The sequence below is a fragment of the Gregarina niphandrodes genome (genome assembly GCF_000223845.1).
Source record: "Gregarina niphandrodes unplaced genomic scaffold scaffold00007, whole genome shotgun sequence".
Classification (NCBI taxonomy): Eukaryota; Apicomplexa; class Conoidasida; order Eugregarinorida; family Gregarinidae; genus Gregarina; species Gregarina niphandrodes.
Window position 1 is genome coordinate 236627 of NW_011645778.1, and position 22874 is coordinate 259500.

The 22874-nt window shown below is 55.7% G+C and overlaps 10 protein-coding genes across 10 annotated transcripts; 2 read left to right on the plus strand and 8 right to left on the minus strand.

Moving 5' to 3' along the window:
- Positions 1–88: 88 nt before the first annotated feature.
- Positions 89–1915, minus strand: GNI_051180 (hypothetical protein; the record flags this gene model as incomplete). Its single annotated transcript, XM_011131471.1, has 1 exon — positions 89–1915. A coding segment is annotated over one exon (1827 nt), but the record flags the coding sequence as incomplete, so codon positions are not given.
- Positions 1916–2194: 279 nt separating this feature from the next.
- Positions 2195–3265, plus strand: GNI_051190 (metal transporter family protein; the record flags this gene model as incomplete). Its single annotated transcript, XM_011131472.1, has 1 exon — positions 2195–3265. One exon carries the CDS (start codon positions 2195–2197, stop codon positions 3263–3265), a length of 1071 nt encoding a protein of 356 aa, XP_011129774.1.
- Positions 3266–3570: 305 nt separating this feature from the next.
- On the minus strand, positions 3571–5058 carry GNI_051200 (pyruvate kinase; the record flags this gene model as incomplete). The annotated part of the gene is made up of 1 exon (XM_011131473.1): positions 3571–5058. The coding sequence occupies one exon, from the start codon at positions 5056–5058 to the stop codon at positions 3571–3573; it is 1488 nt and encodes a 495-aa protein (XP_011129775.1).
- Positions 5059–6356: 1298 nt separating this feature from the next.
- Positions 6357–7682, minus strand: GNI_051210 (hypothetical protein; the record flags this gene model as incomplete). The annotated part of the gene is made up of 1 exon (XM_011131474.1): positions 6357–7682. One exon carries the CDS (start codon positions 7680–7682, stop codon positions 6357–6359), a length of 1326 nt encoding a protein of 441 aa, XP_011129776.1.
- A 56-nt stretch (positions 7683–7738) lies between these two features.
- Positions 7739–9241, minus strand: GNI_051220 (hypothetical protein; the record flags this gene model as incomplete). The annotated part of the gene is made up of 1 exon (XM_011131475.1): positions 7739–9241. The coding sequence occupies one exon, from the start codon at positions 9239–9241 to the stop codon at positions 7739–7741; it is 1503 nt and encodes a 500-aa protein (XP_011129777.1).
- Positions 9242–9479: 238 nt separating this feature from the next.
- On the plus strand, positions 9480–12941 carry GNI_051230 (hypothetical protein; the record flags this gene model as incomplete). The annotated part of the gene is made up of 1 exon (XM_011131476.1): positions 9480–12941. One exon carries the CDS (start codon positions 9480–9482, stop codon positions 12939–12941), a length of 3462 nt encoding a protein of 1153 aa, XP_011129778.1.
- Positions 12942–13399: 458 nt separating this feature from the next.
- On the minus strand, positions 13400–15343 carry GNI_051240 (putative transmembrane protein; the record flags this gene model as incomplete). The annotated part of the gene is made up of 1 exon (XM_011131477.1): positions 13400–15343. The coding sequence occupies one exon, from the start codon at positions 15341–15343 to the stop codon at positions 13400–13402; it is 1944 nt and encodes a 647-aa protein (XP_011129779.1).
- A 277-nt stretch (positions 15344–15620) lies between these two features.
- Positions 15621–15905, minus strand: GNI_051250 (putative COG5133 domain protein; the record flags this gene model as incomplete). The annotated part of the gene is made up of 1 exon (XM_011131478.1): positions 15621–15905. The coding sequence occupies one exon, from the start codon at positions 15903–15905 to the stop codon at positions 15621–15623; it is 285 nt and encodes a 94-aa protein (XP_011129780.1).
- Positions 15906–16153: 248 nt separating this feature from the next.
- On the minus strand, positions 16154–20954 carry GNI_051260 (hypothetical protein; the record flags this gene model as incomplete). Its single annotated transcript, XM_011131479.1, has 3 exons — positions 16154–20689; positions 20739–20841; positions 20944–20954. 3 exons carry the CDS (start codon positions 20952–20954, stop codon positions 16154–16156), a joined length of 4650 nt encoding a protein of 1549 aa, XP_011129781.1.
- A 750-nt stretch (positions 20955–21704) lies between these two features.
- GNI_051270 (hypothetical protein) lies at positions 21705–22511 on the minus strand (the record flags this gene model as incomplete). The annotated part of the gene is made up of 1 exon (XM_011131480.1): positions 21705–22511. One exon carries the CDS (start codon positions 22509–22511, stop codon positions 21705–21707), a length of 807 nt encoding a protein of 268 aa, XP_011129782.1.
- Between the last annotated feature and the right edge of the window lie 363 nt (positions 22512–22874).

Genomic DNA, 22874 nt, shown 5'->3' on the forward strand with positions numbered 1-22874 from the left:
CAGGGCTGGGCTTCACACCAAGGCTAGGCTTCAGATCAAGGCCAGGCTTCAGATCAAGGCCAGGCTTCGCAGCAAGGCTGGCTTTCACTTCAAGGCTGGGCTTTACACCAAGCCTGGGCTTCACATCAACGCCAGGCTTCGCAGCAAGGCCGGGTTTCACTTCGAGGCTGGGCTTCACACCAAGACTGGGCTTCACACCAAGACTGGGCTTCGCACCAGGGCTCGGCTTCACACCAAGGCTGGGCTTCAGATCAAGGCCAGGCGTCCCAGCAAGGCTGGGTTTCACATCAAAGCTTGCCTTCATACCAGGACCCAATTTCACATTCAGGCTTGGCTTCACACCAAAGTCTGGTTTCAGCTCAAAGCCCGGCTTCACGGCAGGGCTTGATTTCAACTCAGGGCCTGGCTTCAGACCACGGCTGGGTTTGACAGCAGCGCCAGGGTTCGCATCAAGGCTGGACTTCAAAGGGGGACCCAGCTTCAGACCAGAGCTCGGCTGCATTCCAGGACCCGCATGAAGAGTGGGCTTCACACCCGAACTTGGCTTGATCAGCCCGGTGCCGTGGGCGCTGGCTGGAGGCGCTTGAGGTCCGAGCTTGGTTGCCGGCCCAGCCGGTGCCTCCTTGGGAATGCGCCCGGGACTGTCTGGGACAGGCTTGGGGGCGGACGCCGGAGCAGCGGCGACGACTGGCTTCGGGGACGGCTTGGGTGGGATGCCTGGTTGTGTCTTCGGACTTGCTATGACCTGCTTGAGCAAAGGCAGCCCGGGCTGCATTGTCCTGAGCACCTGGGCCTCCATCTGTGCGGTAGGGATCTTCGGCCGTTCTTGCCCAGCTCGTTCTTTCTCAGTCTGTTCTTTCTTGGTAGCGACGTCTTGCTCGGTAACTCTTGTCAGGCCAGGCGCGAGAGGCATCTTCTGGTCTCGCGCCGTCTTGACTTCGGCTGAGGGCGGGCTGTCCTCAAGCACCCGCCGCGGCTGAACGAGTCGATAGTGCGGGTCTAGGACCGAGACGTCTTCTGCGTAATGGTGGAGTTGAATGAGGCCGCCGGAGTGACCGCTTAGCTGCGCGGTGTTGCGGGCCAACACGAGTGGATCGACCTCCGACCCCGGGATACCTACCCCTCCAGCGGTACCGACCCCCCTGGGGGTACCCACCTCTTTGGGGATACCTACCCCTCCGGGGGTACACACCCCTTCGGGGGAATTTACTCCGAGGACACCACCTACCCTCAGATAACCCTCAGGGGGGCGAGCCGGCTCCGGGTGAGTCGCGTCCCGAAGATGTACGGGCGTCGTAAGGCCGGTAGCCGACGCCATAAGGTGAGCGACGGGCTGCGCGAGGGAGGAGGGAAATGGTCGGGCTTTGCTCAGTTCTGCGTTGCGTTGTTTGGCTTCTTCGTGAGCTTCTCGTTGGTGGTCCAATTCATCTCTTAAGGAGAGGATAGTTCTCCGACTCTCGCGCAAAGCTTCCGACAAGTCCACCAACTCTGCCACCGACTTGATGACATTGCGGTCGGTACCGGTCCTGATGTACCCGCCTGGGTCCTCGGCGTCTCCACTGGGACCAAAAGGCGCCAAACTCCCCTCCTTCAAAACGCCCCTTGCATTCACGCTGGAACTTATTCCGCAGACCCCGACCCCGGCCCCGCAGGTCTGAAGCCCGCAGCTCCCGGCCCCCTTTTGGCCCCCACTCACACCTCCTGAGAGCGTGCCCCGGACCAAGGTGTCTCTGACCAAATAAGCGGGGGATCGGTAAAGGAGATCGGTCGTGGGTGCATCGTCGGGGAGAGAACACCACCTGTGAGAACACAGCCCCTGCCGTATTAAATTTCGAAGTCCAACCGGCTCATCAACCTCTCCCCTCAGTGTTAGTAAGGCGTCGATACACTGCGTGAAGCTACCCCGTTGCACCATGCCTCCCAGCGTGCATGTTTCCCGCCGCTGCTCTCATCCGTGGCATGCACCAGACCGTCCGCCGTTCCACTTTCTCCCTTCTTCCCTTCTTCCCTACTTTCTCACTTCTTCCCAACTTTCGCCCTTCTTTCCCACTTTCGCGTCCACTTAGTGTCGGAATGGTTTGACAGTAGGTTCGGTGGCATCTACATTTCCTTTCTCGCCGGAGCCTGCACAGTCCTGGGCGGACTTATCGCTGTGTCATGGACGTCGACCAAGGACCCCCTGATTCTTGCGGGCATGCTGTCCTTCGCTGCAGGAGTCATGATCCTGGTCTCGTTCGTGGAGGTGTATAACGAAGGGCTGGAACAGCTGCAAGACGGCAGCTATTTATCGGACGCGACGCTGGGCAAGGGGGCGGCCTTGTCCCTCTTCTTTCTCGGCTGGATCATCACCAGCGTCCTAGACGGCGCATTACACCTCGCCACTGACTGGAGACAGTCCACAGCCGGAGGCACCGCCGTAAGGAAACCCTTGCCGACCAAACAGTTATCTGGCAAGCAGTTAGATGCGCAGTCGCTGGCTGCGGCGTCCGGGGCTGGCAGGAAGTCTCTGGAGACCTGCCTGCACGGGAGTTCGCCGGTGTGGGAAGGCGAGCAGTGGGAGGGTGGCCAGTGCGATGGCCTTCACCAGACGCGCACGTCGCGGAACGGAAGCGCGATTTACCCTGCGCACACGTGTGTGCGGCGCGAATCAGCGCTGCGCCAAACATTGACGTACGTGATCCAGAGGCTGGGGAACTCGCCCGCGGTGGCGGCAGTGACTGGGCGCAAGGCTGTGAGCCCCTGGGAGCAGGAGCGGGTGCGCCGCGAGTTCGAGGAAGAGGCGGAGTCGATGAAACACGTGGGCTACTTCACGGCCGCGGTTTTGGCTCTGCACAATATCCCCGAGGGCATGGCCACTGGCGTCGCCTCCCACACAGCGGTTCGGGTGCAGCTGGCGCTGGCCATCGGCATCCACAACATCCCCGAGGGCCTTGCCGTCGCCGTGCCCATCTACTACGGCACCAAGAGCCGCTCTTGGGCCCTGCTCATGACCTTTGTCTCCGGCATGGCCGAGCCGTTCGGCGCCCTCCTGGTCAGCTTCATCAGCCCCCGCAACCTAGGACCCGCCCTCCTCCTCACCGCCGGCATCATGGTCAACGTCGCCGTCAAGGAACTGCTTTACAATGCCTGGCGCAACGACCCCGCAAACCAGGTCACGAGCGTCGCCTTTTTCTTCGGCATGGCCGTCATGGGCCTCAGCCTCATCGCACTGAACCAGGTGCCCCTCGACTCCGCTCCGCCTCCGCTCCCCCTCCCCGTACTCTAACTCCCCTCTGTCCCTGTCTCCCGCTGCATCCACATAACCACGCCACAGGGTTTGGTCGTGTCCTCCTGGCCCGGGGTCGTGGACCTCTGTCGGCCTGTGCAGTGGCCCACATGGTGGGCGGCACACATATTTGGCGCGGTGGGTTTATATTTGCGCACCGCCAACGGTGTCAGGCGCCGGTCATGGTTGTGCCCATACACACACCAGCTGGGCACACGAAGGCGTCTCTTTGCGTGCTGGCTCCATTGCCCGAAATGGTATTAGTATTAACATTGCTGTCATTGTTCAAAATTGGTACGTAAAAATTATGCGGTAAGTACCTTCATGAGGTTGCTCTTGCCGGGGCAGGGGGTGAGTCCGTGAACGGCGACGTATTTGTCACCAGTCTTGAGGAGGCCACGGGTCTTGGCGGCTGCGATGCCGTCTTCGATGGTCTCCCCCTTAACGCCGATAACGCCTCGGAGGAGGGTGGTCTGGGCAACAGTGAAGTCGCAAGGTGAGACGGCGACTACGGTGGCATTGGAGCGGTACTTGGCCATGAGTCTGGCGGTGTTGCCAGAGAGGGTTTGGACGATGAGTACATCGGCGCTTACGTCGGCAGCGGCCTCAATGGCGGCGCAGGCGACAGATTCGGAGACGCTCTTCTCGCCCTTCGTGGCTCCATGGATGGCGCGGAAGAGTGCGGCGGGGTCCTGGCAGGACTCGGCCTCGAGAGCGGTGTGCGCGAGCATACGCACGGCGTTCACGGGGAACTGGCCGTTGGCCGACTCGCCGGAGAGCATGACGGCGTCACAGCCATCGAGCACGGCGTTCGCCACATCAGACACCTCAGCACGAGTGGGGCGAGGTGCACTGATCATCGACTCAAGCATCTGAGTAGCCACAATAACCGGCTTACCCACGGCGTTGCACTTGGCAATAATCATCTTCTGCGCAAGGAACACCTTCTCCAACGGGATCTCCATTCCCATGTCTCCACGGGCAATCATGACTCCGTCACATTCTTCCAAGATCTCGTCGAAGTTCTGGAGACCCTCCTGGTTCTCAATTTTCGGGATGATCTTGAAGTGCTTCCCAGCCTCACCCAAAATCTGTCGGATGTCACGGATATCCTGCGCACACTGCACAAACGAAGCCGCAATGTAGTGCATCTTGTTGGGGATACCAAACTCCAAAAAGTCCTTGATCTCGCGCTCGCCACAGACAGGCAAGTCCACCTTGGCGCCCGGCAGGTTCATGTTCTTGCGCTCTCCGATCTTCGCGTCGTTCATAACCGTCGTCACGACGTAGTCCTTCTGCACCTCCTTAACCTCAACCGACAAGGAACCGTCGGCAATGAGGATCTGGCTGCCGGGCTTCACAGTCTGCGGCAGCTTCTCATAGGTGCACGCGATGCAAGTAGAGTCACCCTTGAACGAGTAGTCAGTAACAATCTTAAGGTCCTGACCCTTCTTCAATTCAATCGACTTAAGGTCGTCACGGAAGAAACCCGTTCGGATTTCCGGGCCCTTCGTATCAAGGAGCAACCCAATGTTCTTGTGGGGTCTCTGGGCCTGAGCCTCTTTGACCAGGGCTAATGCCTTGCCATGCGTCTCGTGGTCACCATGTGAGAAGTTGAAGCGACAGATGTCCATACCGGCATCCATCATCTCCACCAAAGTCTCCACGTTCCAAGAGGCTGGGCCAAGGGTGCACACAATCTTAGTCCTTCTGTGGGCACGGTCCGCCTCCGTACGAGTCGCAAAGACATCGCTCAAGCTAATGTTCTGGCACTGGTTAGAAAGTTGACTCATCTTCACCCCTCAATTTGCAATATTCAAAATTCAAAAACGCCCCCGCACACAACCGTAACGGCACCCCGTCACTCGCAATGAGAAACAACTTCGTATGTACCCACAAGGTCAATACCAGCACCAGCTCAGTCGTCCTCCTTGTCAGGGCAACACTCCACGAACCAACAATGCTCGACTCTCAGTTGCGGGCGTTTATAAGTTCACAAACTGAGTTCTCCAACAGCCAACGTGCCCCCACCCGTAAACCCGTCCTGCGTTCTCCTGCGCTTATTCTGTCATGTGTCTGGGCTTTGTTTTCCACCCCGATAAGCCTTCCCATTCCGCCTTGAGTTGCCTCTAGGTTCTTCTGTTCGTTGAGACCTGGATGTGGAGAGCTCGAGTTCAGGAAAGCATCTCGAGTAATGCACGGGTGGCACGTACGTGCATGTTGATGAGTGAATGCAGGTCGTACTTGTCTGCGAACAGCGGCGGATTCGCCGTGGTCACAATTAGGTTGGTTTGGTTCACCACCGGCGACCCGGTCCGGCTAACGACTCTCCAGATGCACGCGGCACTTTTTACCGGGTCGGGGTTCCCGTCCAGAGTCAATACGTCCCAGGTCGAGTCGGACTCGTACTGTGACCACCAGTCTATCCAAAAGACGGCGCCAGAGTCGAATGGTAGCGGTCGCTGGACGACGAATGCGTACTTGCTCGACGAATACTCTCCAGGCTTCCGGTCGGAAGGGTTTTGGTCGGAAGGACTTCGGCCGGAAAGATTGTGGTCGCCTAGAAATAACTGGCGTGGGTGATCGACCTCGTCGAAAAAAAGCAGCTCGTTGCGCCCCAGCTTCAGCGAACAGTCTACAGCCGCTTCTCGGCAGCAATACACGGGACCGTGTGGCCACGTGATCAAGCCGCCACGGCCAACGTTCGGAACCTGAAAAGCAAATAGTCTGAACGGGCGCAGTACTGACCTTTTTCACCGTCGCTTCGCTGCAGATGCGAATCAGAATGTCAGACATGCTCCAAGGCGCGCGGACACGCGGCAACTGCAACGGACGGAACGGCGCATACGCCAACCAGACCACCGCCGTCCAGACCAGCAACCGCCCTCCTTTAGCCGCCAGCCTCGTCCACGCCAGCCTCGCTTTTCTCGATACGATACTCATCTGACAACTTGGGGTAATTCTTTTGTCAGGTTACCAAGTCGATTGCGGAGGTCGATTATGGCTACCAGGTCGGCTGCGGTTTCCAGGTCGATTGTAGTTTCTTTGGTCGCTTGTGGTTGTTGAGATGTGGAGGTGAAAAACAAACTAGCTAACTAAAGATGCGGCCCGCACTGTTTCCGGTACCGCTGGACGTGCTGTGCTTGGTTGCTAGATGCCCGGTCGACCGCTGTTCGGTCGTCAGGTGACTGGAACTGTGGCCAGAAGGAATGTGGCCGGCAGGGATACCGCTGGGTGCACTGTTGAAGACGCAGCGGGGTACATGGCCCGAAGTATGGCCAGGTGTGTTGCCCGAAGCTCCATTGGTCGTTCCTCCGACGGTCGTTCCTCCGTTGGTAGTTCCTCTTCCGACCGTTCCTCCGATTGCGTTTAGGCAGGAGTCTAGAGCGGCCTGTGAATGTCTGAGAGCGAGTTGTTGGCGCCACTGTGCGTAGCACACGGCGCTTCTGCGGCGTGCGTCTAGTTCGCACACGCGTGTGCGGTGGAGGACAATTTGTTGGTCGAGCGGAGAGGCTGCGGCGAGGAGCGCGTCTGCATAGAGCGACATGCCAGCGTGGCAAAACACTTCCTCGAGACTATGCACACCGGTTCGGCAATGGGGTGTATGGAACCACAACGCGACGTGGATGAGTTCGTGGGCGAGGATGAGTTTGCCGAGCACCGGTGTGGCGTACGGTGTTACGTATACCGCGCGCACAATCCGGACACCCATGTCCGTGTCCAGCTTCGAATGCCCTAACGTGCTGATCGCCTTGTCCACGCTATAGACCGTTCGCACCAGCGAAGCCACCAACAAATCTTCCGCCGCCGTGTTGTCAAAGTTGAACAGCACCGCTGCCGGGAACGACTGCTCCAGCAACGACCCATATACACTCCCTACGTCGTGCATACCCCCCGTTTTGGATGCATCGACCGCGGTCCCGGCGGTACCAGGGGTACCGGCGGTACTGGGGGTACCCGTTTCTCGCGGAGGACTGCGAGCCCGCCGGCTCATATATCGCCGGCTCATATATCGCCAGTTGTATACTGCGAGGAGCCCGAAGAGGCCCTGGCGGCGGAGTGCGACCAGTCGTTGGTACAGGTCGGCGGGCGGGAAAGACTTAGCTAGTCCGAGGATTTGTTCCACTTCGGCTTTCGACGGAAGCAAAAGGCGCAAGATGCGCCGCAAACTGGTCGAATTCCAATTCGGCACAGTGGTCATCAACGCCTCACTGGCCCGCCCGTGCCGCGCTATATAGGAGGCGCAATGCGCTGTCGCCACGGTCAGACTTAGAAAGAAATTGCGTACCGACAACTCACGACTCAGTCCTAACTCGTTCCGCAGAAAAGCCACTACCTCCATCACATCCTCTAAGTGCAACTGGCCTGCTTCACAATCACACTGGCGTCTTGCACCGCAATTCGGGCATATTGCCATTACAGCTACCAATTTGCCTTGGGAAAATCGCCCCTGCCGGCCTACACAACACCAGGTCAGCCTTTGGGGTGGATGATGGAAAAATACTTGGAGGCCGGGACGTGGGCAAGCAGTACGTCTAGACTTGGGGCGTAGTAGACGTTGGCTGCTTGTGAGACTTCCCAGCGCCACGTGATGGGTCGGGCAGTAAGTGTGTCGACGATGGTTAGGCCCCGGTCCGAAGTGGTGACCCAGGCGCGTTGGCGAGGGAGGAACGCGGACTGAGAGCCGCTTTCTCGACGACAGAGCACGGAGGTGAAGGTCTCGTGGCGCCTCCATGCCCCTCGTGACTGTTTGAACCGGGTGATGCAGTCGCTCTTCACCATCAATGAGGCCGTACTGGCTTGCGCTTCAGCGCAAGAAGCGCTGTCTCCTTCGCCTGACAGACACTCGCCTGCCCGACAGTCGTAGCCTAAACTGGCGATTGGGATGTTGGACACCTGGATGGCTTGGCGAGTAATGTTTGACGACCGAAAGTCCCAGATGCCAAGTTTGCCTTCCGAGCCGCCGGTGAATATGCAGTTAAGGGTGTCGTGACTGATGGATATGACGTCGTGATGCACCGGCTCTTTCAGTGGCGAGCAGATACCTTTCAGTTCACTACAGCGCATGTCGAAGCTGCCCACTCCAGCATGTAAGCCCAACCATACATTCGAGTGCGACCCGACCTCCAGACAGAACACCTCCATTGAGAGTTTACAAGAGAATATTGGGCACCATGTCTCCAGATCTACCAACGACAGATGCTTGTCAACCGTGGCCACTGCAGCCAACCGATTCGTAATCAACTTGACGGCGCTCACCCTACTTGTCCCCGGCCCGGTTGCACCGCCGACTACTGCGCCATGTTTTGATACAGTGGGCGAAAAGAGCTCAGCCGACAACGGCCGAGATACAGGGTCGAACACACGTGTGTGCGGCAATTCTTCTGCCGCGTCGGCCTGACTTTTTTCTTCCCTGCGTCGCTTCAAAACAGACTTGGAGGCCTTAAGCTCTTCCAGACTCAATAAAGCCAGCTCAAAGCTTACCTCCTCCGCTCGCAGCACGCTCCGAACCAAAACTCCTTCGGGAGCCCGCGGAGGTATGATGAGAGAACCAAAACTGGCACCCCCGCGTGCCGGGCGAACAGCACCCCGACCAACAACATTCCGACTACTACTGCTTGGCCTCCCGCTGCTCTGACTTTGCCCATTCCTCCCGCTCTCACTAGGATAACCGGCTTGGCTAATAGTACTTTGAGCAGTGTCTACTCCAGCCAGACATATATTGTCCAAACAGTCAAGGGCACTTGGTTGCAGAGGAAGGTATCCTTCCTGGGTCCTGAGATTGCCCAATTGACCGTCGTCCAGACATGCCTTGTAATCTTGATTTCGGATATAACCTCGTTTCAAGTCCCCATTGGGACCACGTCTTCTATCGACGATGCCGAACGTTGCACAAGTTTTATAGCGCCACAAATCGTCCCACGTCGCCACTACCCCGAGTCGTCGCCGGCGGTCGGTTCTATCCGCAGTTTTCATCTACATCCCTCCGAAATTGTTGATGTGCGGCCGTTCTGCCCGTTTGCTATCCGTGTTCATCTCCAAGTCCCGGAAAGTACACTGGAACCCCGCTTGCCCGCATTGCCCCGAAGTATGAGGAGTCGAAGATTGAGTGTAAAGATTGAATGTGGATGTTAATAGTTCCGAGTGTAAAAGGAACCGGAGCGAGCCCGGGAGAGAAAATATTATTAACGGGGCTTGAGAGGTGAGCCCGTTAATGTCACCAGTTGAATTCGTGGAAGTTCTGGACAAGTTGCAGAAGGCGGTTGCGGGTTCTGCTTCTGCGGCGGCTTTGACAGATGAGTTGTTGGATGAGAAGGCGGTTGGCTTGCTGTCTACGGAACTGAGCTCGCCAGAAAAACTCAAAAAGCTGGTGTGCAGACTCATCGGAGTTCCGGCATTCTCGGAGCTTCTGTACCGAGTGCTATCATGCGCGGAAACGGATGTATATGCCGCGCTATTTCACTATGTGACTGATTCCACACCGGACTTGGTTGGGTTCTCCTATGCGTTGATGAATTTTAAGAGACGTACTAGGTCCAAGCTGTCCTTCCCGTTGTTTCGAGGAGGTGAAATAAACACCGATATTTGCGAGAGCGGGCCTAACAAAGTGATTCTTGGCGTATTTACCAGATATATTTTGTCGCAATGGCATAAACGGCAGTCTCCTAGGGACATTTTGGCGTTAATGTATGTTACAAACAAGCTTATCGTGGCAGATCCGTATGCGTGGAACGAGCCAGCGCATTACGGGATTGTACAAACACGTGTGTTTGCTGCGCTCGATGCATTACTAAGAAATCATGAAGCGCCTGAAGTGGTTGGTGTTGAAGCAGCGAAGACAGAGAGCTCCGTGGATGAGTCCAGAAAGGTTGTCGACTTGATTGCAGCTTATGAGGCGCTGAAATTAGACGATAGAATGACGTCGAAGAGTACAACCCTCTTGGAAAAGGCTGTCGTCGGGGACCAAGTAGATATCGCGGCTCTTCTGCTCGATCTTTATGCTCAGTACGTAACGATCCTTACTCCCGCGATTCGGAGTAAAAGCGAGTTGGTTTTCAAGGTGGCAAGGTGCGAGTCGACGATTGCTGTGTTTAGAGAACGGCCGCTTCTGACTACAATTCTCAACCTTACATTCAAGGCTTGCCTCGACATCCCCCAGCTCGAGATCATGAACAAGCCTTTGGAGGAAGTACTCACGGCGGATATGGCCCTGAATGCCTTGAAGCAAATGAAAATCTACCTTGCCGTGGTCGATAAGCTACCGACTCCGGACGCGGGAATTGATCCTCTTGCCTTTTTTATCTCGGATATACTGCAGCTATGTCCCAAGGAGCTAGCATATGTCATCGGGAGTGCTCTTATTATTCCGGTGACTGACTTACGGGTGAAGAATGACTTACGGGTGAAGAATGACTTACGGGTGAAGAATGACTTACGGGTGAAGAATGACTTACGGGTGAAGAATGACTTACGGATGATGAACGATAAGTCAAGCAAGACAAATGAAGGGATACCGGGCGCAGCGCAAATCATTAGCAAGAATGACTGCCTTGCCAGCGTGCGCCAATTTTTGATCAGCTGTCTAAATGCGTACTACCAATCTCGCTCTCAATATCATGGCCCAGAATTGACAGCTAAGTATCCATTGACCCGCATTATAGTCTTACAGTTCCTGCGTGAAAGTCAAGTACCGAAGCTGTCCAACTACAGACCCTCTTCTGTGGATGTCATCACGTACTTCCGAGTGGTGGGAGACTTTGTGCTTCGTTTGCTCCGCACGATTGACGACCAGGAAGAACTTCATCTCGTTCGGAAGCAGCTCAAAAAAAGCGGCAAGCTTCGATTCGACCTTTATGCAGCGAATGCGGGTACATTTGAGGACGAGATCGCAGGGTTTTTGAAGGAAGCCAAGAAGAGGGGGGTCATGAAGAGGGAAGCCATGAAGAGGGGTGCCAGCAAAGACTTGGCGGAAAGCTCTCCCAAAAAGAGCAGGCCGGCAGGCGACATTCTGGACTCGGACAGGAAGTCGGACCCAGAAAACCCCGCCCTTCTGGGTAATTCGTCCGTTCTGGTCCCAGGACCTTTAGATGAGTGTAACTGCCATACGCTGCGTGAATGGTTGCGAGAACAACGAAAGGCCGCTCCGGAAGATCTGCAATTACAGAAGGAACTGGCAGCGGAGTTGGCGACTTACAACTTGGTTAAAAAGGCTTCGCGCTGTACGGATTTTGTAGTGCATGATGAGATCTTCAGGATGCTCTGCTCACTAATGAAATCCCTCTTGACGACCATGCTGATGGACTGTGGCCTAATGATACAGCTGCTCATAACCTCTCCGAAAGTGTATGGAAAGACGGAGGCTGAGCGCAAGTACTCACTTATAAGAATTGTTGGTGCATTGTGCATCGACGAGGTTATTGAGTTTGATATCTATGGTCGGGATAACATGTTCAAGTACGTCTCCCGCAAGAAACGAGAGCTAGAAGAAAAGACACAAGACAAAACGAACGTGGATGAGACCCAGCTTGCTGCAAATGATGGTGACGCAAATGATGATGACGCGAATGATGATGACGCGAATGATGATGACGCGAATGATGATGACGTCGTGGCGGAAGGTGAGATGGCGGAGATGGATGACGGGCGGTCACGTAGGCCCACTAGTGTGATGTGGAACGAGAAGAATATAAGTCAGATTTGTGGGGATTGGTTGCGGACCATTCTGGATGAGTATGTGAATTCCCCCGTTGTTCCGGAGGACGATTTGCTGCCAATGGTGTGTCTAGACATCGTTGGATGTTTGCTAAGGTTGTGTTATAGTTCTACTCCAGTCAGTACTCAGCCGGGTAAAGTACTGGTGCAAGGACAGTCTGACTACGACACCGTGTTGGTCAGCACCTGCGGGCGGATCTCCCAAGGCGATGCTGAGTCCGTCCACGGGGGTACTGCCCAAGCCGGTGCGAAAGTGACGCCGGCGGCGCCGGTGATGAATGTGTACCCGTTGTTGTGTGAACCCATGCGATCGGTAAAGGGACGACGGAGGGTCTTACAAGCATTGGGTCGAGTTTGCGTAAGTCAGTGTGGAGGTGTGCTCAGTGTCTTGGAGAACCCCGAAGCGAGGTGGCTTGCATTGGAGAGCTTGTATTTGTACGAAGAGCTCTTAAGTCTGGAATTGATGCGGGAAAAGGCGTTCTATATTGTCGACAAGACGCATCGTGAGTTGCTTCTAGCCAAATGCACCAAAGCCCACCAACTAAACCGGTTGCAGAGAGAACGCATTCCCCTGCACCTCTCACCCTTTCCAGGCAGCTGCGATATCCAGAGCTCCCTCAACTTTATTAAGGCAAACGCGGTGTCGGCTGGAGTTACAACCGGAACTAGCCATGACGAGAATACACCTTACATCCTGCGTCTCTCCGCAGCCGTCGCCCGCGCCGCAGTAGACCAACCGGCCGCCGCGAGTAGGAAGTGTTACGGCGTCTACGCTAAGGACTACCTTGGAGAAGAAATCGAAACAGAACTATGGGCGCTCCCTCCGGAAGTTATTATTCAGTACGCTCGGTGGCAAACTAACCAGAGAACCCGGTGCCAGGCGGCCCTCGAGTCAAGCTATCCACCGGTGGAGGAGGTCACGAACTGTCTCGAAGCTATAGCAGCCAGTCTCTCATCATCCTAGCTCCCTTTTTAGCCAGCCCTAATATACTCTCATGATTCTCCGCTACCGATAATTTGCTCTGGCATGATCTTGTTTCCACTTTCCGCAACACCACGCTCTCCTCTGCGTACTGTTCACGGCTTGAATCGCTCTATTCCCCAAGGGACCATCACTCCCAAGAAACCATCACTTCCGACGAGGCCTGCTCCGTAGTAAGTCCACGTCTCGAAGGGCCCGGGCGGGACGGGTTACGTCCCCGAAAGGTAACTGCCCTCATTGAGTCATTACGGTCATTAAAGATCCTTGTCTCCCTTCTGTGGTTCTCTTGCCATTATCAGCCTCGTCTGGTCTCCCTTGCTTGTTGACGTCCTCCACGGCAGCCTTGCTCCATGGCGGCCGACGTCCTCCACGGCAGCCTTGCTCCACGGCGGCCTTGTTCCATGGCGGCCGCGGTGGTTGTCCTGGAGACGATCGTGGGGTTAGTCATTCACTTTGACCTTCCATTCGTCTTCACTTGAGCGGTAGTGGAAGAGTGTGCTTCGGCGGCCTGGACCGGCTTTGGACTCGTTGTCTTTGCCGTCGAGTGGTCGGAGTGCCTGTAGGTATAGTAAATAGGGGACGCCGTAGGTGGCGAAGAGGCATCGGAAGACCTTGTATTTGGGTACACTGACGAGGAAGATGCTTGCTGCGGAGCCGCTGATCATGACGGCCACGTCATACAGTGACGTCCAGGGGGGGCAGGGCCAAACGATGCACAGGCTCACCAGGACGACGAGGAAGAGCAAATAGAGGCCAGCGAGTATATGTGGTGGGACGCAGAGCAGCTGGGGTATGACGACTAGTGTTTGGAGGTATGGGGAGGATCGGGTGAGCAGGAAGGTGTTGTGATCCTGTTGGTTCTTGAACTGTTCAGCCATAATTGTCCAATCAAGTACGCCGGAGAGCATGAGGAAGAGCGCGAAGAGTCTGTAGCGAATGATGAGCTTTTCGGCCAGGTCCACCCAGTCCAGCTGGCGCCTGCGTGGCGTAAACCTTGTGGACGCGAGGAAGACGGTGCAGCCCAGCAAATAGCTCACGACTCGGACGCTGTAGAGGATCTTCACGGTATTGTTTTGAAAGCCGCGCACGCTCACATCTGACAGGAAGTCGCTGAAGGCGCCCACGCAGGTCAAAAGTCCCAGCGCGAGTTGACAGAGCAGGATGCGCTGTCCGGCAATCAGCAACCGCACGTCTGCCGTCATCTTCCAGGCCAGGAACCAGCGTTCGACCTTAAGGTCGACAAACCGGCCCGTAAAGGTCTGTCGCAAATAAATCGTGGTCACAGGCGTAGAGGCCTCTCGAATTACCGCCTCCAGCGAGTGCCACGGCCACCGGATGTTGTCATCCATGACTTGGTCCGTCAAGCGCCGGTGGACGAGGAAATCCGCGGGCGTGTCGCGCAGTCCCATGGACCACACCCTCTCGCGCATTCTCAAATTCGCCATGCGCGCCTCCAGGGTGTCGCGACCTTCGATGCTCTGGGGTTCCGAAGACGTCGACTGCTGCAGGTGCTCGGAGAGACTCTGTCGTAGTCTCTCGACATAATCGCCCGAGCCGTGCTCTCGCGACGGTTGGCTGGACGGGTCGACTTGCACGGGTGCGCCCTTTAGCAGCGATACGGTCAGTTCTCGCTGCATCTCTGCCCGCTTCTGCGCCTCCATGCGGTGGTTTCTATTCACCACACGCGAGAAGAACCCCTGCCGGTTCTCCGGCGACCGGGGCGCCTGCAACAACAGCGAAACGTGCTCGTAAGGCGTCAACTGGATCGGCGGCTCTGCGCCCCGCATTGCGAACTCCTTAAACACCTCCAGTTCCAGCGGAATGATGTACGGCATGTCCTGCAGAATCATACGCGGCCGCTGCCGCAATCGATGGATCTCCGTTCCCACGTAGTAGATCTGCGAATACAGCAACAATCCATAACACAGGTACTGCACTGAATGCAAAGTGTACCGTAACATCTCTCCCCAGTCCAGCACACTTATCATGATACTCATCCGTAGCAGAAACCCCAGAGCCCATATCACCGTTAACCCGCGACGTCGTAAACCCGTCAAAGCAAACATATATGTTGCCGTCAACGTCCGAGGACGAAACGCCGCACGATCCATGCCCTCGATTCGCCGCTCGTCCACCGTTTGCAATGCCAAACACAACAACGCAAGCAAACTGTCCTGGACCAACCCGTTGGACGTCGCCGTTATCCCCACATACACCATCAACGATAGCGCAAACAGCGACGATGTCCCTACCACAAAGTTCACCGAAGACCCAACTGAAGTAATAAAACATAAGATCAACATGCCGGAAAACGCCATCGCTACATCCTCCGCGCTCAACTTGTAGAAATGCGCCGACGGACGATACGACGGCCCGTAAGCCATCATATTCGTCGTAATGATGCGAGCGATTTTCGTCAGATAGCTCATCGCACACACGTGTGCTCGGGAGACCTCCGATCAAGGGACTTCTATTGTTAATATATTTCGTCTCTAAAAAACCCCATTCCATCCCACTATGCAGCACATCCCACTACGCAGCACATCCCACTACGCAGCACAACCTTACCCTCTAAGGTGACGTTCTAGCGCTGCCATAACTCGCTCCTTGTCATTGATCTGTTTGTTGTCTATTTGAACACATGTTAGCAACGCATACCAATCACTTACACATGTCGCTTTCTCTGTGGTCCACGATTTCCAGACTCAATCGGAGTCGCTTGTACTCCTCCGGGACCTCGTCTAGTAATCTTTCGTGTATCGCCAGCGCTATCATGGGGACGTACGAGCAATACTCCACAGTCGGCTTGATCTCCACGCGGGCGTAACCACAACAGTCCACCGTGACGCCTTCCGGCCGAACAATACCGAGGTCCTCCAACGTGGAATTAGGAAACTCGGGGTCCGGGACATCGAAGATATAATAATACAGGCTAGACGAATCCATTTTCGCCCTTTATTTCACAGCCGAACGCGTCATCCTTCAGCTCCCGAGCCATCACAGCTAGCAGTGTAGCAAAATCCAAAATTGAAGTAACAGTGGAAGCTCTTGCCTCAACGATCAGTTGCAACCACCGTCTGCGACCATGCCTAACCAGTTGCACTCGACTGACCAGTTGCGCTCGACTGACCAGTTGCACTCGACTGACCAGTTGCACTCGAATGCCCCCAAATGCTCAAATGGAGTCTGACTTGTCACCCTCCGCTGAGTGGCAGCGACAGTTGGTACATGTTTCCGTAGACCGTAACAAATACTAATTTCTCGTCCAATTGGAGGACGCTGAGGAATCGTTCGCCAACGGGCAGCTGCTCTCGTTCCCGCAGTCGTAGCCAGTCCAGAGAGGCCAGACTGGGCCGCGCTTCTTCTTCATCGAGGCTTTGGCCACCGAGGTTTTGGCCAGGGCGACCTTGACCAGGTTGTCCGTCGCCCGGCTCTCCGTGGTCAGCAACTTGCCCTCCGGCGGCGTGCACATGCCCTCCGGCGTGTTGTCCGGGGGCGTGTTCTTTGGCTGCATGTTCTCCAAGTATGTGTCCCGGTGGCCGTTCCCCTATTAACTCCTGGCCGTTGGCCTCGAAGTTGTGCGGCGGGAGGAATGCGTTGAGGCGAATGGTGCCCGCGAGATCGCCGGCGATCTGGAAGACCTTGGGACCGCGGGTGAGGAAGCCGCAAACATTGGTGGCGAGACGGGAGTGAGGAGCGGGCATGTTGCGCGCAAGCAGGACGAGCGTGAGCGGCAGGAACTGCGTGGAGCCGCTGGCAGGATTGCGGCGGTTAGTCGCCAGACGGAGCGCGGCAAAAGTAAGTCCGTGACTGGCTGTGGCCAGGAGGAAGTACTGCTCCTTCAACACTGCGACGAACGTGACCGGCGACAGCGTGCCTACGAAGGTCCCGCCTTTCAGCACACCACCGTGCAACTCGCGCACGTACAACCGGCATCCGGCCGCGAACCACAGCAACGTCTTCTCACGGAACATCACACTACCCATCGCCACCACACCGCCCACCACATTCATCGCATACGGCACACCCTCCCCCTCTGGCACGCCGGGTGCAGAGGAACAGGCGACCTCGGGAAATACCAACACACGACCCGTAGGCGGACGAAGACCGCCAGATATCGGGACCGTCCCCAGACACACGAACTGCTCGTCCGCCACTGTCACCCGGTGCGTGGCCACCACACGCTCGTGCGGCTCCAGCCAGAAACCGCCCAGACGACGGACCCACGCACGCCGCGACAGCCGCGCCGCCCGCCACGAGGTCCAGGCGTCTTGCCATCGCGGCAGTGTTTCCTCCAGTGGTCGGCCCCCGTCCTGCACCTCGCGCAAAACCGCCTCCACGCCACAGACCCGTGAAACAACCTCCCCAATAGCTTTCTCCGCGGGCACCGGAGACTCTTCCAGAGGAGCGGGAGACTTCTCTAGGGAAGTTTCTGACGCCGTCTCACCGGACGCCTCCCCCAGAGGAACGGATGCCTCCCCCAGGGAAACGTCACCCAGGGGAGCAGACGCGTCGCCCAGGACGGGACCTGCGTCACGCACGGCGCAAGTCAGCGCCTCCCAACGCGCCTCGCCGGGCAGTGGGAGTGCGGCCTGCAACAAGGCCCCGTGGAACCGGAAAGCGGCAAAGGGACAGCCCAGGAGCAGCGCCGGCCCCACCACGCCCGTCTGCGTGTCCAGCAGCCATCGCGCGCCGCCAATCAGACACACACGCGCGTCCACCGTAAAGAGGCGCCACTGCCCACGCGCGACACACGTGACCACCAACACCACGCCCCGCAACCGCACGCTGAAACACTGGTCCTCCACACACCCCCCGCAGCGACAGTGAGATGTCAACAACGTACTCTCCTCCAACTCCAACCGGCCTTCTTCCAGATCCTCGTCCAGATCTTGATCTGGACCTTGGTCCCGGCATTGGTCTCCCAGAGCCCTGGTCTCTGCATCTAGGAGCGGAAGCTGTACCCAGCGCGGGGGCCCCGCGGCCACGCACTCCCTGCGGTACAGGAACACGCGCGACGCAGTCACCGCCAGCAGTGCCTCGCCCGAACGGGAGGCCGCCACGTGCAACAGCCGAGGCGCCTTCCCTGCGTCTCCCGAAGCCGGCGCCAGAGCCTTCCCCCCCGGCAGACCAGCCTCCGTCGGTTGGTCCACCTCCGTCCGCGTGCCGGAGGCATCCTCGGTTGCCGGATCCCCCAGCAGCGCCGCCTGGGCTGTCCACATCCAACGGCACAGCACGGTGCTATCCGTCTGTTGACTGATGTACTGCTTGACAGCCTCCCTCTCCAGCGGCCGCGTCACAGTCACGGCTGAGTCGCAACCCTCGGCCGCCATGGCTGTGTCTTGGAGCGGGTCCGCTGAGTGGATGCAATAGAAGACTTGCGGCGTCTCCCGTGTGATTTCCGTGACCTCGTTTTCCGCGACCCTGAATAATCGACAACACCCGTCGTCTAAGGTTACCGTCACCATCAACTGGTCGCCAAGCGGCTGGTTCTCTAGTTTAGAGAAGTGAGCTTTGGTTGCGATTTTGACGCAGTTGATGTCTTCAAATAGGTCTAGTGTGGTCACGGTCACGAAGGCCAGTTCGTGCGAGGCGTCCCGGGTCGCGCGGCAAAGATTGATGGTATTGGGGGTAACTTGCGCGACGGTGTTGGGACCAACAGCGTACAAGGCCAATGTGAAGTTATCCAGTTCCAGGTTGCCCACGTCATCGAGGGGATTGGCCAAAATGACGTCGATGGCGCCACTCTCGGCATCGAAGAGCATTGTCCGACCGATGGCCACGGCGTTGACATCGTGCGCAGCCAAGCACAATATGTGGCACTCCTCCAAGAACCAACCCCAAGTGATGTTGCCCACGTTGTGGCAGTCATTGGGACTGGTTGCTAGGCCGAGTTTATTGCCTACCAAAGTTCGACAGTCGAAGTAACCGTATCGAGCGGGATCCAGCTGTCTGGGACTCGGAGTCGCGAACGAAGTTGTGGGCAGAGATGTGGGTGTGTTCCCGTGGTCCGAGATAGGATGGGTAGGACGTTCCGTGTATAGAATAGACTGGAAACCTGTACCGTCGATAGGTTGGATCCACACGATTGGCTTCTCCGTATGCAGCAGAAAGCTATCAGGTGAACGCAAGGGGTTCCCCACGAGTGGGTCGTCTTCAGGATCCGCAAGGAAATTCGGAACCGTCTTTGTTTCTAACTCAGCTTTGATGAAAGCGGTCATTTGAGCCTGCTCACCGTCATCCGTAGCTACCGCGGCATCGTCATCATTGTACAGATCTACTGCCTTTATGAACTCGGTCGCCTCTCTCAGATCTAGGTCTAGAGACCTGAGAGTCGATCTATCTTCGGCGCGCAGGAGCTGGTCAACCAGGTGCTTTGGGCACCACCTCAAATGAATGATCGGCTCGGTCGAGAGTAAAAGTCTCTGGTGGGCCACTTCACCTTTGGCATTCTGTACACTCAGTAAGTAATGCTGCATATCGTTTCCCGAACGCTTTTCTCGGAACTGAATTATGCCAGGTGCCAAGGATACCGGACTAAGACCTCGAGTCTGATAAAATACAACTCTGGATCCGCTCGCGATCAAACGACAGTTCCGAAAATTGATTCCTTCTCCGGCATACTGTTCCAGAACGCATTTGTAATAGTGCTCGAGATCCTGGGGAGATGATTTCTCCGCCACAGCATGACTGGGAGACTCGGTTAACAGGTCGGGTGTACTGGACTCAGGCAGGATAGTGGCCAATAATGACGGATCTAATTGATCAATGTTGCTGCCAGAATTTTCGGGAGAACAATTTTGCGCGGAATCGTGTGCACACACATTCTTAAAGTATGTTTCCGGACAGAGCACTATCACGAGAGACTTATCGAAGAATCTGATGGAATGCGGAGACACCACGCCATTGGCATGTAGCGTATGGGTGTAAATGGGTAAATGGTGAATAGTTCGGTGAATAATTGATGTCCATCCCTTGGTTGTTTTTTGGATTCTTGTCATTTGAATGTAGCACTGGTTGAAGTTTGTTGCGCTTAAAATGTATCCTTGATGGCCATTGAGCATAGTAAAGTCCCAAGTTGAGGGTTCGGTGGATGAAACGCGCCAGTCAGTTACAATTAAATCATCTAATGCTCGGGGAATATTTCTGGACATCTTATTCCAGTCGAAGCAGAAACTATCGGTGAATCTTATAGACAATTCTGTAGGAGTCATTTGGGATGAGATGAGAATGCTTTTGCTGACCGGATGGACATGATATTTCTGGCTGATAGGTATAGACTCCGTTGCATGCATGATTCTCTTATTATGTTGGCATTCGCATGTTGTCATTAATTCCATAACCTCCGGATCCAGTTCATCCTCGTCATCATCTGATGAGAGTACAGACATGTCATCGACCGAAGTTACATCTGGCAGATTCGGCAAAAACTTAGAAGGAAGAGACATGACCTCCTGTGATATAACCTCTCTCGAGATGTTTTTCTCATATCGTTCTCCATATAACGTCCCGAGAGCAAACCCAAGCTTAACGAAGACGCCAATTTCACATTGCAACACTAGACTAAATGTTTGTTCCGGTTCGTCTACCACCGTTATATTCACCTGGGGTTCTCGCTGACCGCCGTCCATTGCATGAAATAAACTGCTCTCAATTCCCGCCTCTCGAACTAGTGGTTCGCTCAACAAATCTAGAGTCATCGTAACAGCCTCATTGACCATAACATACAACTAAAAAGAAAAACATGTGCCTATCTGGTCAATGTATTCTGCAACTTACTTTGTGACCGATAGTATAGATGAACGTGTACTCTCTCCATCTTTTCACTGCCAGAATGGGCAAGTCAAACGATATCTTCTTCTCCGGCTCGAGACACAGATTCCTCCCAAGACACAGATTCCTCCCGGAGCACAGATTTCTTTCGAGGCACAGATTCCTCCCTTCAACCTGGTTTGGCGGCCAAGAACCCAACCTTCCCACGTACTCCAGTCCCATTATAAAAATCCCCCAGCCCCCGGTTCGTCCCTCCAGCTTGAGTGCGGTCCCGAACCCCAACGAACAAACAAAGCGCGCTAAAAAAAGCAGAAGGCCGTTCAAGGCCCACGCAACCTTGAACAGTCTGCTGCTGTCACAACCTATTAGAGCATGTGAATCTCTCCCGGCTCCCTCACGACGTCCAGCGCCGATTTCACTTCCGCCACTTGAGCCTTCAACGCCTCAACCTCGTTCCAAAGCCGTCCACGTTCATGCCACAATCCGTCGGCTCGACTGATGTGACGCACACCGGAGTGTGGACATGGCGGATCCGATCCGTGAGAGACCTCGGAACACAGCCACGCTTTACCCCATTGCTGCTGAAGAGTCGGCCACAAGGACCGCACGTAGTGGAAGACGTCATGTGATTCCGGCATCCTTCCGTCATAAAGTGCTCGAACGACTCTTCAACTGCGTCAAAATGGCGTCCACACTGGTCACAGTTCGTTACCCGACGACCATGCTGTTGACAGTGCAAAACCCAAGCGGAAGCGCTCTGGGCTTGGCTGTGACAGAAATCACATACCACTAATCTACCTTCCTTCCAGTGCATGTCTTGCGGCAAAAATTCCTGCACACGGTCGTGAAGCAAAAAGTATTTAAAAGCAGTAAGTACACACACGCCCGTGAGTGTTGGTCACCACAGGCACCGTTTCGTGTCAAGCCGAGTCGAACGAAGCTCTTGGGTGAGTTTCAAGCCCCCTGTGTGCTTCACGAATAGTCGCTGTACTCGCTGTAACCGGGAGATGTGGGCATGGCTGTTGGGGGTCCGGTTTCCCAATGATCGTTGTCCTGGATAGCCTTCAGCTGGGCGACACAGCTCTGCAGTTCTGTATTTAGTTGCGTGAGACGGCTTTGAATCTGGAGCAGCATGCTGTTCATTCGGTCTTGTCGTTTCCACATCTGTTTGAGGCTCCGCGTTCCACTGAGCTCTGTATCGCCTTCTTGGACTTGTCGCGCGACGGCCTCAACCCTCTCGCTGACCGCTTTGACGCGCTCATCCAAGTCATCGATTCGCCCGTCTCTGCTCTCACCTTCGTCTTCGAGTTTGTCCACGTGGGTGGCGTGACTCAGGTCGTGACCTATGTGGTTGCCGCTTACCTCCAGCAAGTACTGACCGCAGTCCTCGCAATACCATACGTCCCCCAGCTTGTCGATGTGACTCAAATAGCCCTCGTAGTCACCACGAAACCGACCGCACTTACATGACATCACTGCGTCCCTGCTGCACTTATTCAACCCCCCATGCTTCATGTTACAGTGATCCATGAAGCCCTTTTCGGTCGATAGATACTTGCAGCAAAACCCGTACCACTCACCTCCCTCCGTATCGCTACAGCACCGATTCCTTTGATAATGCTCGAAAGTCTCCTTTGGCGTCCCAAAACACTCATCGCAGTCATCGCAATACAAATACCAACAACCGTTCTCCTGACAATGATCAAGCCAGTCGTCAACATCGTCCGTCACTTCCGAGCAGAAGTTACAGGACACATCTCCCTTTCCACAAAATTGCATGTGTTCTCCTCCACAATTTCTACCCGCCCATGCCAGTTACTCTCCCCGCTACGATACCCGAAACCGCCCAGGTGTGCGCCTTGTGACATCCCATTCTTCAGAGTCCTGGTCGTGCAACGTAGGTTGTGGTCGGGTGGAAAAACATCTTCGACACAGTGAAAGATACTGGTGTGGCAATGACCCAGAACAGAAGCCCTAGGCCATTGCGTTGGTAATGGATTCTTTCACCGTGCCGAGGTTACGCCTCCATCCGCTCATGAACTTGGCTTCCACCTTCTTTTGTAACCAAGAAGGCTTCAGCCACTCCACGGCGAATGAAGAGCGCACCTTAGTTCGTCTAACTGGCTCCCCCGGGCCCTCGTC